We start from the raw sequence: 12,933 nt of genomic DNA, 5'->3' as shown, positions 1-12,933 counted from the left end.
GTAGAACCTCATCTTTAACTTAGAGTCTTTGAGAGTTGCCTGAGACAGTTAAAGTGTCTTTCTCAGGTTCACATAGTTGGAGCATCTCAGAAGCAAAAATTGAACAAAGGTCTTTCCTTCTCCAAGACCAGCTCTTGATACCACTATACCATAGCTGCCTCTCATCAACATATCTGTTATTTTTTTAAAAATTATAAGAATGAGAATGAACATTATTCTCCCCTAAGACTTTCTCATTAATTCAATTTTTTTTTTACCAAAAAAAAAATAATTATTAAATCCTCACCCTGTATGAGGGTTCAAGTCTGACATCTGAAAACATTGACTTGGTAAGTCTTAACTTAGCAAGTTACCTAACCCCTTCATGTTCTAGGAAGCTCTTTAAGACTGAAAGTTGCCAAGAAGGTAATTATATAATGATAGAGAGAAATTTGTCATCTAGTGTTTTCCTATGTAACAGTTCCAGTACCTACTCTTATCCCTAAGCAGAACTTATACTTGGAACAAAAAGAATCAAACAATCCCTAACTTCAGGGAAGTTAGCATCTTAATTTATTTCATTCTAATTAACAGTCAAATTTAGAAAAACTTCCACTGACTTTATTATCTACAGTAAGAGGCTGAAAAGAATAGGGGTTTTTTTCCCATCAGAGGTAATAGTCTATAGTTTTTCTTCTTCCTAAAAATGTATCATTTACATTTAGACACAAAGTTAATGTTTTTTTTTACTGAAAGCTCTTGGGATCCATGCTATGAGATTCCTCGCTGCATTATAATTTCATGTAATGTTAGGATAAATACTATTGTTTGAGATTTTTTAGAATCTCTATTTAGGGACCTTGAGACCTTCAGGCATGGTCACCCATCAATCCAATATTATGATTCCATTTTTTTCCCTATTAAGTAGAGAAGCCCCATTAAGCCCTGATGTAATAATGCCACTGGGGAGATTGCTTGCTTAAGCTGTAGCCTGCAATATCACATTTGGGATGAAATGGGCTTTAGTATCAGGAGAAAAACAGTATTCTTCTATCAATGACATCAGAAGCACTTAAAAAGTCTCAAGCCTAACTGCGTTGAGCGCTGAGAAGTCATCTCAGTGTGTTTCTCTGCTGCTTAAGCAAGAAAATCACAGTGAAACATATGCCCACAAAAACATGCTGACACATTTATACATATTCATAAGTACGGAGATCAATATGCTTTCAGGGAGAGGTGTTGGGAGAGGCTTGGAAGCTTAGTTGTCTCTCTGGAGCTTGGATGCCTGTGCTTAGCCTACATTCTACTGTAACAGTCTCAAAATAACGACCAGAAAACCTGAAAGAAGAGATCTGATGGCCTTCAAGTGATTTTGTCCACAAAATAAAATTATCTCACTAAGTTATTCAGCTGGAATCCTGGCTCAAAAACTTCCTGTCTCACCTTGGGGAGAGGTGCTCTACCTCCCTCATCCCACGTTTCCTCATCTGTGATGTGAGAAGCTTGAACTGTACTGATCTTTAACATCACCACTTCTAGTTCTCAATTTATTATTGAAAGATTGTCTTTTCTTATTCGCAATCTAAGAAACTCTTCTCTGGCTCAGATTTTAAATTATAATGTGAAAATCCCATTCTCCTGATAGTCAGAAATTTTGGCTGGGTCAAGTTGCCTTATTGATGCTTTGTTTATCAATAACATAGTTTGTTGTTTTTTCAGTTATGTCCTAATTTTGGAGTTTTCTTGGCAAATACTGGAGTGGTTTGCCATTTCCTCAACTAGGTCTATTTACAGATGAGCAAACTGAGGCAAACATGATTAAATGACTTGTTCGGAGTCACACAGCTAATAAGTGTCTGAGGCCAGATTTGAATTCAGGAAGATGAGTCTTCCCAAATCCAAGACCTCTGCTTTATCCACTGTGCCACTTAGAAGCCCCTTGCTTTAATACTATAAAATGTCAGATTACAAATTGCAAGTATTTATTGTTAATAACACTCATAAGTTTTAAATGATGAAAAGAAAATTGTTTATCTTTTTACAACTTGGCATAGTCATACATGATAAGGAAGGAAAAAATGAAAATTTATTAAATAACTAATAATGGAAAAGTGGTCAGTTAGATGGCACAATGGATAGAGAACTGAATTCAAATTCAGACTCAGATGCATATTAACTGTGTGACCCTAGGCAAGTCACTCATCCCTGTTTGCCTCAGTTTCCTCATCTGTGAAATGAGCTGGAGGAGGAAATGGCAAACCACTCCAGCATTTTCCAAGAATACCCCAAAATGAGGTCATGAAAAGTAGGACATGACTGAAACTACTGAACAATATTAGTAGCTCTGTAGCACTGCTCAAGCATTCTGTGTTTAAGATGTATATAGAGCAAGTGGAGAACTAAACCCCAAGTGCTTCACATTCCTATTCAGTTCAGTGCCTCAACTCAACATGAGTATAGAGCACTGTGTTAGAGAGATACAAAATTTAAATGACATGATCTTTGTCCTCATGAGCCTTATAATCTAAAGGAAGCATATAACACACAAAAATATTTAATATGAGTGATTTTTTAACATTGAATGACCTTCACAATCTGGCTTCGTTATTTCTTTTCAGACTGAATCCAGAATTTTCCCCCCACTTACTTCAAGATCCAGCCAAAGTGGCCTATTTGCTCTTCATAAATATCATGCCATTTCTCATCTCCATCCCTTTGCATAGGCTATACCACATGCCTAAAAGCTCTCCCTTGTCATTGCTGCCTCTTGGCACCCCTAACTCTATGTGAACTGCCTGCTACAAAATGCCAAACCAGATTCTCCCAGTTCTATCCCCTCTATTCCCTGGAAATGACATTGTATGTATTTTGCATATATTTTATATCTGTTCATATATGTATATATGCCTGTCCGCCCCCAGATAGGGATGAATCTATAATCTTCTTGAACATAGGGTCTACTTTTGTCTTTGCCTCCTCTGGCACAGTACTTGACACACAGTAAGTGATTAATAAGTACTTTTTAAATTGAATTAAATACATGCTACGTAGATCAGGAAGCTCTAAGTAATGCTCTGTGAAGTTCAAATGGGCCAAACCAAGGAAAGGGAGGATCAAGAAAGACTTTAGAGAAGAGCTAATATTCCCACTAATTAGCCCATCTCTCATCAGTTCTTCAGTTCATACTGCTTTTTTTTCTTGGATGAAACAAACATTTATAGCCCCAATATATACTTACTGGTCATCTCTCATAGTCCTTCAATACTAATCAGATGGCTAATTCTCTTCACTGGTCTGAAAAACCTAAACCAGAAAAGTTAACCTGCATTTTTTTTATCAGAACTTCATACTTCATGCCCAATTGCATTGTGACTATAGATGCCACTGTTTTCACATATCCTTTTGGGATATATTTTTGTATGATGATAACTCTTTATTGAAAATGGAATTTTAGAAGCAGATATATTTTGAAAATTGAATTCAGCCTTGTAAATTTATGAAATGCTTATAAACCTACTCGCAAAATTTGTTCTTGGAAAATTATTACCTGAAAAGGAATTAGTTCTAATTTGATTCTTCTTTTAAAAATCTCAGGACAATCGTTTATAAAAGTGTGGCACAGTTTTCCATTTCACATATACTGGAGTAAAACCATTCTTGTTCATTTTGCAAATCCACTAGATGTCTGCCTGTTGTTTAATTTATAAATATGAAAAAGAAAAAAAAAACATTGACACTGAAAAATAAAGGCTCCATCCACACTATTGCCAGCTGAATCTAATGATGGCTATTGATTAGATCACAGTAAACCAACATAACTTTTGAAGAAGAGCAGTAGAAACTAATACTAAATAGGTCCTGCTTCTAGCAAAGGTGCATATAACAACCACAAAGCAGGGGAGCCTTTTTTTTTCAGTCAAATTAGTTAGGCTGTATTCATCCAGATCATCCAACCATCATGGTGACTGTGGCCATTAGCAGCCATCTTGTAACACTATTTTGAGGATTTTATGCCTTTATTTATGATATTCATTTCACATCATTTTAAAAACTCATCATTGACATTCTGTCTTGTCCATCTGTTTCATAAATACATTTGTATTTGCAATTTTAACTGTCCCATAGGAAATAAACGTTGACTGTATCACTGCATCTTGCCATTAGGCAGAAATACTATTCACAGTCTCATGATTATTGTCAGAAAAGAATCATGTGCTATAACTTCTATTATAATGACTTGTCATATTAGAAAGAATCCATATGAAGTAGTTGAAATAGTTCAAAGAGAAGTTGCTATAGCATCAGTCTAGTGTATCAAAAAGAAAACCTAACAAGAAAGCAAAGACATTTTAACCTTCAAAAGTTGTGACAATGCTGTGATTTCTTGGCATTTAAATGAACAGGCTTCAGTTTATTGGTCATTATGTATTCATAGTCTCTTCTATTTTGTCATTGTCCAGAAAAGAAATTACATTGAAATTGAGACTTTTTTCATACTAAATCTTTTTCTATTCTAGTTCTTGCTGCTTAAATATTTCTACAGATGTAGCATCAGTGCTTTGTCTATTTTAGGGACAAACAGCTAGATAAGATAAGCAAATAACAGTATAAATGTATAAGTTTATTATTGATTATACAAAAGATAAAATGTTTATTGTCAATAAAGAAAGGTTAAATGGAATTTTTTATATCAGTGAAAAGATGCAAGATGCATTCTTAAATCGTAATAATTCAATATTATATATAAAGCAAGATACCTAATATAATAACTTTCTATACCATTCACTATTTTCAATGAAAGGCAATGTATAAATTAAATCACTGTAATAGGACATAATAGGATATCTGTTCTTTCATGGAAATATCTTGAGGACTCATGAAAACTAAAATATATGTGTTGGCATATGGTAAACAGCCAGGCAGGCAACAAGCATTTATCACATGCTTACTAAGTGTCTGGCCCATTGCTAGGCACTAGTGATAAAAATACAAGCAAGCAAGCAAGCAAGCAAGCAAGAAAAAGAAAGAAAGAAAGAAAGAAAGAAAGAAAGAAAGAAAGAAAGAAATATAGGTCCTGCCCTTAAAGAGTTTATATCCTACTAGAGGAAGGCAATACACAAAAAGATGCTAAAGAGCAGGGGAAAGGGGAAGAAGAAATGGAAGCAGAGTGGCAATGTCCAGAAAGATGGAAGCAGTGCTAGGAAGAGAATGAAAGATGGTTAGTCTAGGTCCGTCCCTCAAATGGAGACCCTAGAAGAAACTTTCCAGTATAGAAAGGGGTGAAGGGATATTCAAGGCTTAGAAAGCACTCGGTGGTGGGGAACTTCTAGAGTGAGAAGTCAATTTAGCATCATGGAGTAGAATAGTGAATCAGAAGCAAAGAATATATATATATATATATATGCATTTATATATACAAATATGTACATAGACATATACATGACTCTGCACTCACATCATTCACATATATACATATATAAATATATATGTTTGTACATACATATATATACTTTGGAACTGGAATGAATGCTGGATTTTGGTTCTAAGATCTAAGGATCTGGGTTCAACTCTTGGCTCTGTCATTTGCTGTTTCTGTGACTTTGAACAATCCTCTTAATTCCTTGATCTCACCTTCCTGAACTATAGAAATCCAAGGCTGGAGGGAGATGGTGTTTAAAGTATTTATTGGTTGATTGATTGTTTGGTGCACTTTTGTCTAGATGACTTACTTCAAAGGTCTTGATCATCTCTAAATCTGTAATCCTATGCTCTGCTACTTCAAGGATCCATGATTTCATCAGTGTAATTACTTCTACCAGTGCAGATAATTTTCCATCTTAAACTGTGGAGAGAACCTTCCAGGACTGATGAAACTAAAAAATAGTAATTGTTAACAAAATCTTGAAGTCACCTTAATGATGAGCCTTTCCTAGGTTGGTCCTTGAATGACAGATGCACAGATTATATCAAAGCCTATGGCTAAGGTTCTCCAGAATCTGCTGGTATTCACTTTGTTGGCATCAACTAAGGATGATCTATCAGTTAGTATGTTTTGTTGATGACCCACATTATTAGGGTTTCCTAACTATATCTATATGTGTATATATGTATACACAGAACTTCTTTTTTTTTTTAATTTTAAACCCTTAACTTCTGTGTATTGACTTATAGGTGGAAGATTGGTAAGGGTAGGCAATGGGGGTCAAGTGACTTGCCCAGGGTCACACAGCTGGGAAGTGTCTGAGGCCAGAACTTCTTTTAAATGTGCTCATCATATAACCCCAACATATTTCTAAGATACCACAACCTTAAATTATTTCCTTAAAAAGTAAAATTATTATTAATAGGTACAACCTAGAACCTCACACCATTTTAAGACTTTTTTCCAAAGTTTGCATTGAACCCAAGCCTGATTCATCAAACATGAAACATAGGACTTCTTTCTATGTACTCATGTCTCTGGTAAGACACTGCAAAGAAGAACATTACAAATCCTTAGGGATAGCCTACTTTATTCCAACTCTGAGGAGACAAAAATGAACATGCTTTTCTTCTTTCATGTGTGTTCAGGATCACCTCCAAATGCCCTAGTTTTGTCTCTTTAGTAGACTTGCATAGTAGGCTTTTAATGAATGGCACTTGGCACATAGTAGACATTTAATGAATGTTTATTGATTGATTAATTGATCTGGATTTGAATCCCAAATTCAATACTTCTTAACTCTGTAAACCATAGACAAATCACATGATCCCCTGGAGCCTCAATTTCTTCATCTATAAAATTGAGAGGATGCTTATACTACTTATCTTACAAGGTTGACTTCTGTTCCACTGAGGACTAAGTTTCTACTGTAACAGAATGCGTTTGCGTTTGTCTTTATATTTCCAACGCCTCCCCCCCAAAATGGGAAAAAAATGTTCCTTCCCACTTACAAGATCTCCTTTGTCAGTCCTTTCTAATGGTGACACTTGAAGGTCTTCAGTGAAAAATGCTACAGCCTGTTCAGTTATTCTTTTTTCTTTATTTTAAATCCTTACCTTCCGTCTTGGAGTCAATACTGTGTATGGGCTCCAAGGCAGAAGAGTGGTAAGGGCAGGCAATGGGGGTCAAGTGACTTGCCCAGGGTCCCACAGCTGGGAAGTGTCTGAGGTCAGATTTGAACCTAGGACCTCCCATCTCTAGGCCTGGCTCTCAATCCACTGAGCTACCCAGCTGTCCCCCTGTTCAGTTATTCTTAAGGCAGACTGGTATAGTGAGAAACACAAGGAAGAACTGAGTTTGAGTTTTGGACTGTACTACATAAGAATACTTGGTCCCTGGTCAAAGTCACTTTCCATCTCACTTCAGTTTCTTCATCTTTACAATCAAGATGATGACAATATTTATAATAAGTAATTGAGTTATTGTGAGACTACCTACCTAAAAAGTATTTTATAAACTTTAAAGAGAGGTGAAATAGAAACAGTAAAATTACAAAGATGTTTTGTCTCTCTCTTTTTTTTTAAATTTTACAACAAATCAGCTTGAGTTGTGCCCTGGGCACAAGACTCACGATCTTTCTTTGCTTTCTCTTTTCTGCTTCAGACATTCTCCTAAAGTGGTAAAAGCAGCATCTCAGGTCCTAAACAGCATGTGGCAGTACAGAGATCTGAGGAGTCTCTACAAAAAGGTAAGGTTTGATTCTCTTGGTTAGTAAGATACGTATCAATACCAAGACCAATAGTAGGATATTTAGGTATGCGGTGGGACCCATTGACCAGAAGGCATGTAGTCACTTTAATCATTCAAAATATAGCCAAGCATCTGGAAAAAAAGGAGGCAAAATAGGTGTCACAAAGCTCATGCCCTGAAGTTCATGAGTTTTATTCATAAGAGCTGGATTTCAGCCCCTCTATCAGTCAATAAATCTGCAATGATTTATTAAGTGGCAAATACTGAAGTTCAAGGATAGAATTGGCCTTTTTTGACACACTTTTCTAAAAAGTTTGGTTATCAATCTGATTTCTCAGGACACATACTTCTAGATTAGAAGTAGCAAATTATATTGGGAGTTGGCAGAGAGTGGCTGCAAGTAGGCACACTGACAACTGGAGGATGTTGTTATTTTTTAATGCTCATGTAGTAATCAGTAAAACTTCAATTGTTTCAATTTTTGGCTGACACAGAGCAAGCACTTAATGAATGCTTATTGATTGATTTATCTGGACTTGAAACCCAAATTCAGTCCTTGCTTACCTTGTAACCAAAAGCAAATTATATAATCTCCCCAAGCCTCAGTTTCTTCATCTGTAAAACTGGGACAATACTTATACCACTAACTTTACAAGGTTGCTAAGGGAGAAACACTTTGTAAACTGAAACACTATGATGGAGGGCAGCTAGGTGGCTCAGGGAATTGAGAGCAAAGCCTAGAGTTGAGAATTCCTGAGTTCAAGTCTAACCTTGGATACTTTGTTGCTATGTGATCCTGGACAAGTCACTTAACCTCAGTTGCCTAGCCCTTACCACTCTTTCTGCCTTGGAACCAATGTTTAGTATCAATTCTCTTATGGAAGGTATGGTTTTTTTTTTTAATTTTAAACCCTTAACTTCTGTGTATTGACTTATAGGTGGAAGATTGGTAAGGGTAGGCAATGGGGGTCAAGTGACTTGCCCAGGGTCACACAGTTGGGAAGTGTCTGAGGCCGGATTTGAACCTAGGACTTCCTGTCTCTAGGCCTGGCTCTCAATCCACTGAGCTACCCAGCTGCCCCCGAAGGTATGAGTTTTAAAAGAAACTGTGTAAATGTGAGTTGCTATTATTTAGGAAAGATGGGAGGAAACCAAAATGATTTTCAAAAAAAGATGAGAATTTAAGAGGATGTGCTGACTCTTTTGCATAAATTTAAGCTAATACACCTTAATAATCTTTCAGGGCATCACTGTATTAGAGAATAATTGGTGTTCATAATGATGACCCTAGACATCACAAAAAAAGGTTAAATTGGGCTGTTTGTTCTGTTTAAAAAAGGCAGAAATGTGGAATACATTTTAAAAGGTTTTCATCCAAAATGGCTAGAAAAATCTTGTAGCACTTCAAGATGAAAGTTTTGTCATTTTGAAGCATTAATGTTGAAAACTACTTCCTTAAAATACCAGTTCGAAGAAGCCTTAATTTTCTAATAAGTTCATTTTTTAATGTATTAACAGTGTCCACTTTTAAAAGTTTTGAAGAAGTTATCAAATAATGCTAGTGACAATTAGACAAATACTTAGCAATCCTGAATAAAGTCAAGCTCTAAATCTGATAGCAGGGCACATTTTCCCTCTTGATACAGAGAGGATAAATGGAGGAAATATCATGGGGATCTCCATCAGAATCTGCCACTACCTCCCTACACATTTCCCACAACCTTTGCATTCTCTTTTGTCCCCAGTTTGAAGAATAGGGAAAAAAAATCATTAAAACTGCCTAGATCTTGATGCAAAGCAGGAGCTAATGTCTAAAGGCATAGGAAATGATACCTGTTTTACCGAAAGGAAAATCTCTCCTATTCTAGGCCAATGAAAATAAGAAAATTTAATAAGTTGCTTTAGCAAGTTATCCAATCTGCTTTTAAATTTCCCCAAGGTCTCCTATTACTTCCCTTAAGACATTCTAATAGTTCTCAGAGTTTAACCTATATATTTCTCTTTCTTAATATTATCTTTTTACCCCTACAAGAAGAAATCAGTTTAAATTGAAACAAGAGGGATTTAAATTAAATGTTTAGGAGTGGATTCTAGAACATTAGATACTGGAATAGATTACTGAGCTTGTAAAATTCGCTTCCCTGGATATTTGAAAGTTAGCCTGAGTCCCTCATTTATTAAAGTCCTTTGGAGGCAGTTATGCCTAAAGACAAGGAAGGTCTTCTCTTCCACATTCCTTAAGGCAGGAATGATGTCTATGCTTTCATTCCTTTAACACTCACCAAACATCTCCTGAGCATTTGCTCTGTTAGATGCGATAGAACAGAGATACCCAACTCACAGCACATCAGCCTTATGCAGCCCGCAACCCTGATGAGAGCAACTCAACCAGATTACAATGTAATTAGGAAATATTTAACAATTTTTTAAAATATATTAAAACCCAGATTACAATTTATTTCAAAACTAAGTCAACATGTGCCCCATAGAGATCCTTATGTAAGGCTTAGGGATCTCTATATTACAGTTTGGCTCCATTGCTGTGGAAGAAGGAAAAATGGATCCTGCCTTCAAGGAGATTTTGGTCTTAGCTTTTATGCATAAAGAATCAGTATGGTTCAGTACAATCAGAAGTGAGCTGACTTTCAATTCCAAGGATATGTGTTCAAATCCAATTCCTCCTGCTTCTTATTAACTTGGGCAGTTCACTTAATCTCTAGGACCTCCTTTCCTTCAACTGTAGATTGAGTGGGTTAGACAAGTTAATTGTCAACAAGCACTTAATAGGGACCTACTATGTACCATACACTGTGCTAAGTGTTAGGGCTACACTTACAAATAAAAAAGAAAGATAATCCTATCTAAAGAACTTACAATCTAATGGGGGAAGAGAGCACATCAAAGATGGCTGAAGAACTAGGGGGAGAGCAGATGAGGTATCCAACAAAGGGGACATGATGGATAAGTCCCAAAACAACTTAGCTGGGGACAATGAGAAGCCTAGGCTGGGCCCCCTCTTTAAATGGAGGCACAGAAGTCCATGACTCTGCTCTCTAGTTAGAGGGTCTAATTAAAGGGGCAAGAGTACAAATGAAACGTGAATAACAAGGCAAGGCTGATTCCATCTTGCAGGATAATGAGATTTCCCAGTGATGAATTTCCTTTCAGAAAACCATAAAAGAGAAGTTCAAAATCAGGGTAGCTAGTGGAAAATGGGAAGGACCAGATGGCATCTGAGATCTTTCTCATCTCTCCTTCAAATTCAGGGGTCTCTGAGTCTGTTTTCTCTCAGATAATGAGCTTATATTCAACTTAAACTCTTAAAATTACATATCTTCTCTCAACTTCTAGATAACGAATGAAATCTCCATTAATTTTCCTTGTATAGTACTTAATATAGTACTATATATAAATTTAGTAACATTTAACTGAAGTCTTCAAAAGTACTTTTTGAAGATGATGATGATGATGGCAGACCAAGAATATAAAAATAAGCCTCAAGTTCCCTTAGCACCTATGAGACCTCTTTAGCCCTGTAATTATTGATATTTATTGTTTTCCAGATTGTATGTTGATAAAATTTTTATATTCATTTTCTTACATTTTACAAACTGCATTCTCTTCCTCCTTCCCCTCCCCAAGAAAGCAGGTAATAAGATATAGGTTGTACATATATTATCATGTAATACATATTTCCCTATTTATCATATTATAAAACAAGACATACATTGCTTACAGCAGAGAAAAACTCATAGAGGAAATAAGGGGAAGAATGTCAAGCTTCAATCTGCATTCAAACACCATCAGTTCCTTCTGGGGTGGTGGATAGCCTTTTACCTCATGAGTCTCTTGGAGTTGTCCCGGATACTTGCCTTATTTATTATATTTGAGTTGTTCACAGTTGATCATGGTATATTGTTGCTGCTACTGTGTACAGCGTTCTCCTGGTTCTGCCCACTTCTCTTTCCATCATATCATATAAGTCTTTCCAGGATTTTTTTTATCATCTTATTTGTCATTTCTTATCACACAATAGTATTCCATTATAAGCATCTAATACAACTTGTTCATCCACTCCCCAATTGATGGACATTCTTTCATGCTCCAAGTCTTTACCACAACAAAAAGAGCTGCTACAAATATTATGGAACATATAGGTTTTTTTTTCTTTTCCTTTGATCATTAATTGGATAGATGATGAGAAAGGTAAAAGAATGGAGCAGGCACTTACTAAGTGCCTATTATGTGCTAGACACTGAACAAAGAGTTTTTAAAAATAAATATTTTATTTGATGCTCAAATAACCCTATTATTATCCCCCTTTACAGAAGAGGAAACTGAGACAGACAGAGGTTATGTGCCTTGCCTACAGGGTCACATAACCAATAAGTGTTTGAGGCCATATTTCAACTCTGAGCTTTCTGACTCCAAGACTAGCCAATATAACATCTGGATTGGGAAGGGGAACTTTATAAGTTATCACTTTACAGAGTTTCATATCTTTCCTTAAATATGTGATTTCTTTCATCTCTTCCCGCATGTCATCATTCTTTTAGCTTGCTGAGCTTTGCTTCCCAATGTCTAGCCCTGTATGGTTTTATATTTCTAGTAATGATGATATACCAAACAAGAACAATATCATCTTTACTAGAGTAGAGTAGGAAGTATTCCCTGGTGGGTGTGAGCTGACTGTTGCTTAATGTAGTTTCTACTTGTGAATTGCTCAAAGGTAAACCAGATTAGTTTGTTTTCAGAGGATAAATAAATACCTAGGTCTTATTTTTAAAAACCAGACATATGAGATAATTCAGAAGAGAGGTAAAAACAAGATGAAAATGTCAGTAGCAAACAAGTCAGGGTAAAATTGGATCACCACAAATGCAATGAGAGGACAACAGAGAGAGATAAACAATTTATGCCTTATTTGCTATCTGGTGTCACTCAAGAAGTTCTGTACATGTTTTTCCATGAATTCCAAAGTTAATATACCCAGAAAAAAGATGATATACAAAAAGATATGTATGTTAAAGTGCCATATGTGAATTATAGCCTCAGTAATACTTTCTTAAATTTTTCAAAGCCTATTTTTTCAGTGGTGAGACACATATAATAAATATAACAGATAAGTTAAAAAAGAATGAAATCTCAAAAAAGTTACTTTTTCATCTCGTTACCACAAATGTAGCCTGAAGACTATATTCTTCCTTTGAAATGAGCATATCCACTACTAGAATTCATTTTGGGAGGAATCTAAGGTTTTGCTTTGTTTTGTTTTTAGATTT

At 35.8% G+C, this 12,933-nt stretch overlaps 1 protein-coding gene across 1 annotated transcript in view; it reads left to right on the top strand.

The window, feature by feature from the left end:
* CTNND2 (catenin delta 2) overlaps positions 1-12,933 on the top strand; it is a 974,829-nt gene that overhangs the window by 900,980 nt on the left and 60,916 nt on the right. The window contains exon 18 of the mRNA XM_044665508.1: positions 7,565-7,649. Within this exon, the coding sequence (XP_044521443.1) occupies positions 7,565-7,649 (85 nt within the window). The remainder of the gene's footprint in view (positions 1-7,564; positions 7,650-12,933) is intronic.

The sequence above is a fragment of the Gracilinanus agilis genome, chromosome 1 (genome assembly GCF_016433145.1).
Source record: "Gracilinanus agilis isolate LMUSP501 chromosome 1, AgileGrace, whole genome shotgun sequence".
Taxonomy (NCBI): domain Eukaryota; kingdom Metazoa; phylum Chordata; class Mammalia; order Didelphimorphia; family Didelphidae; genus Gracilinanus; species Gracilinanus agilis.
Note: the sequence above shows the minus strand (reverse complement) of the source record. Positions and strands in the feature narration are given on the sequence as shown.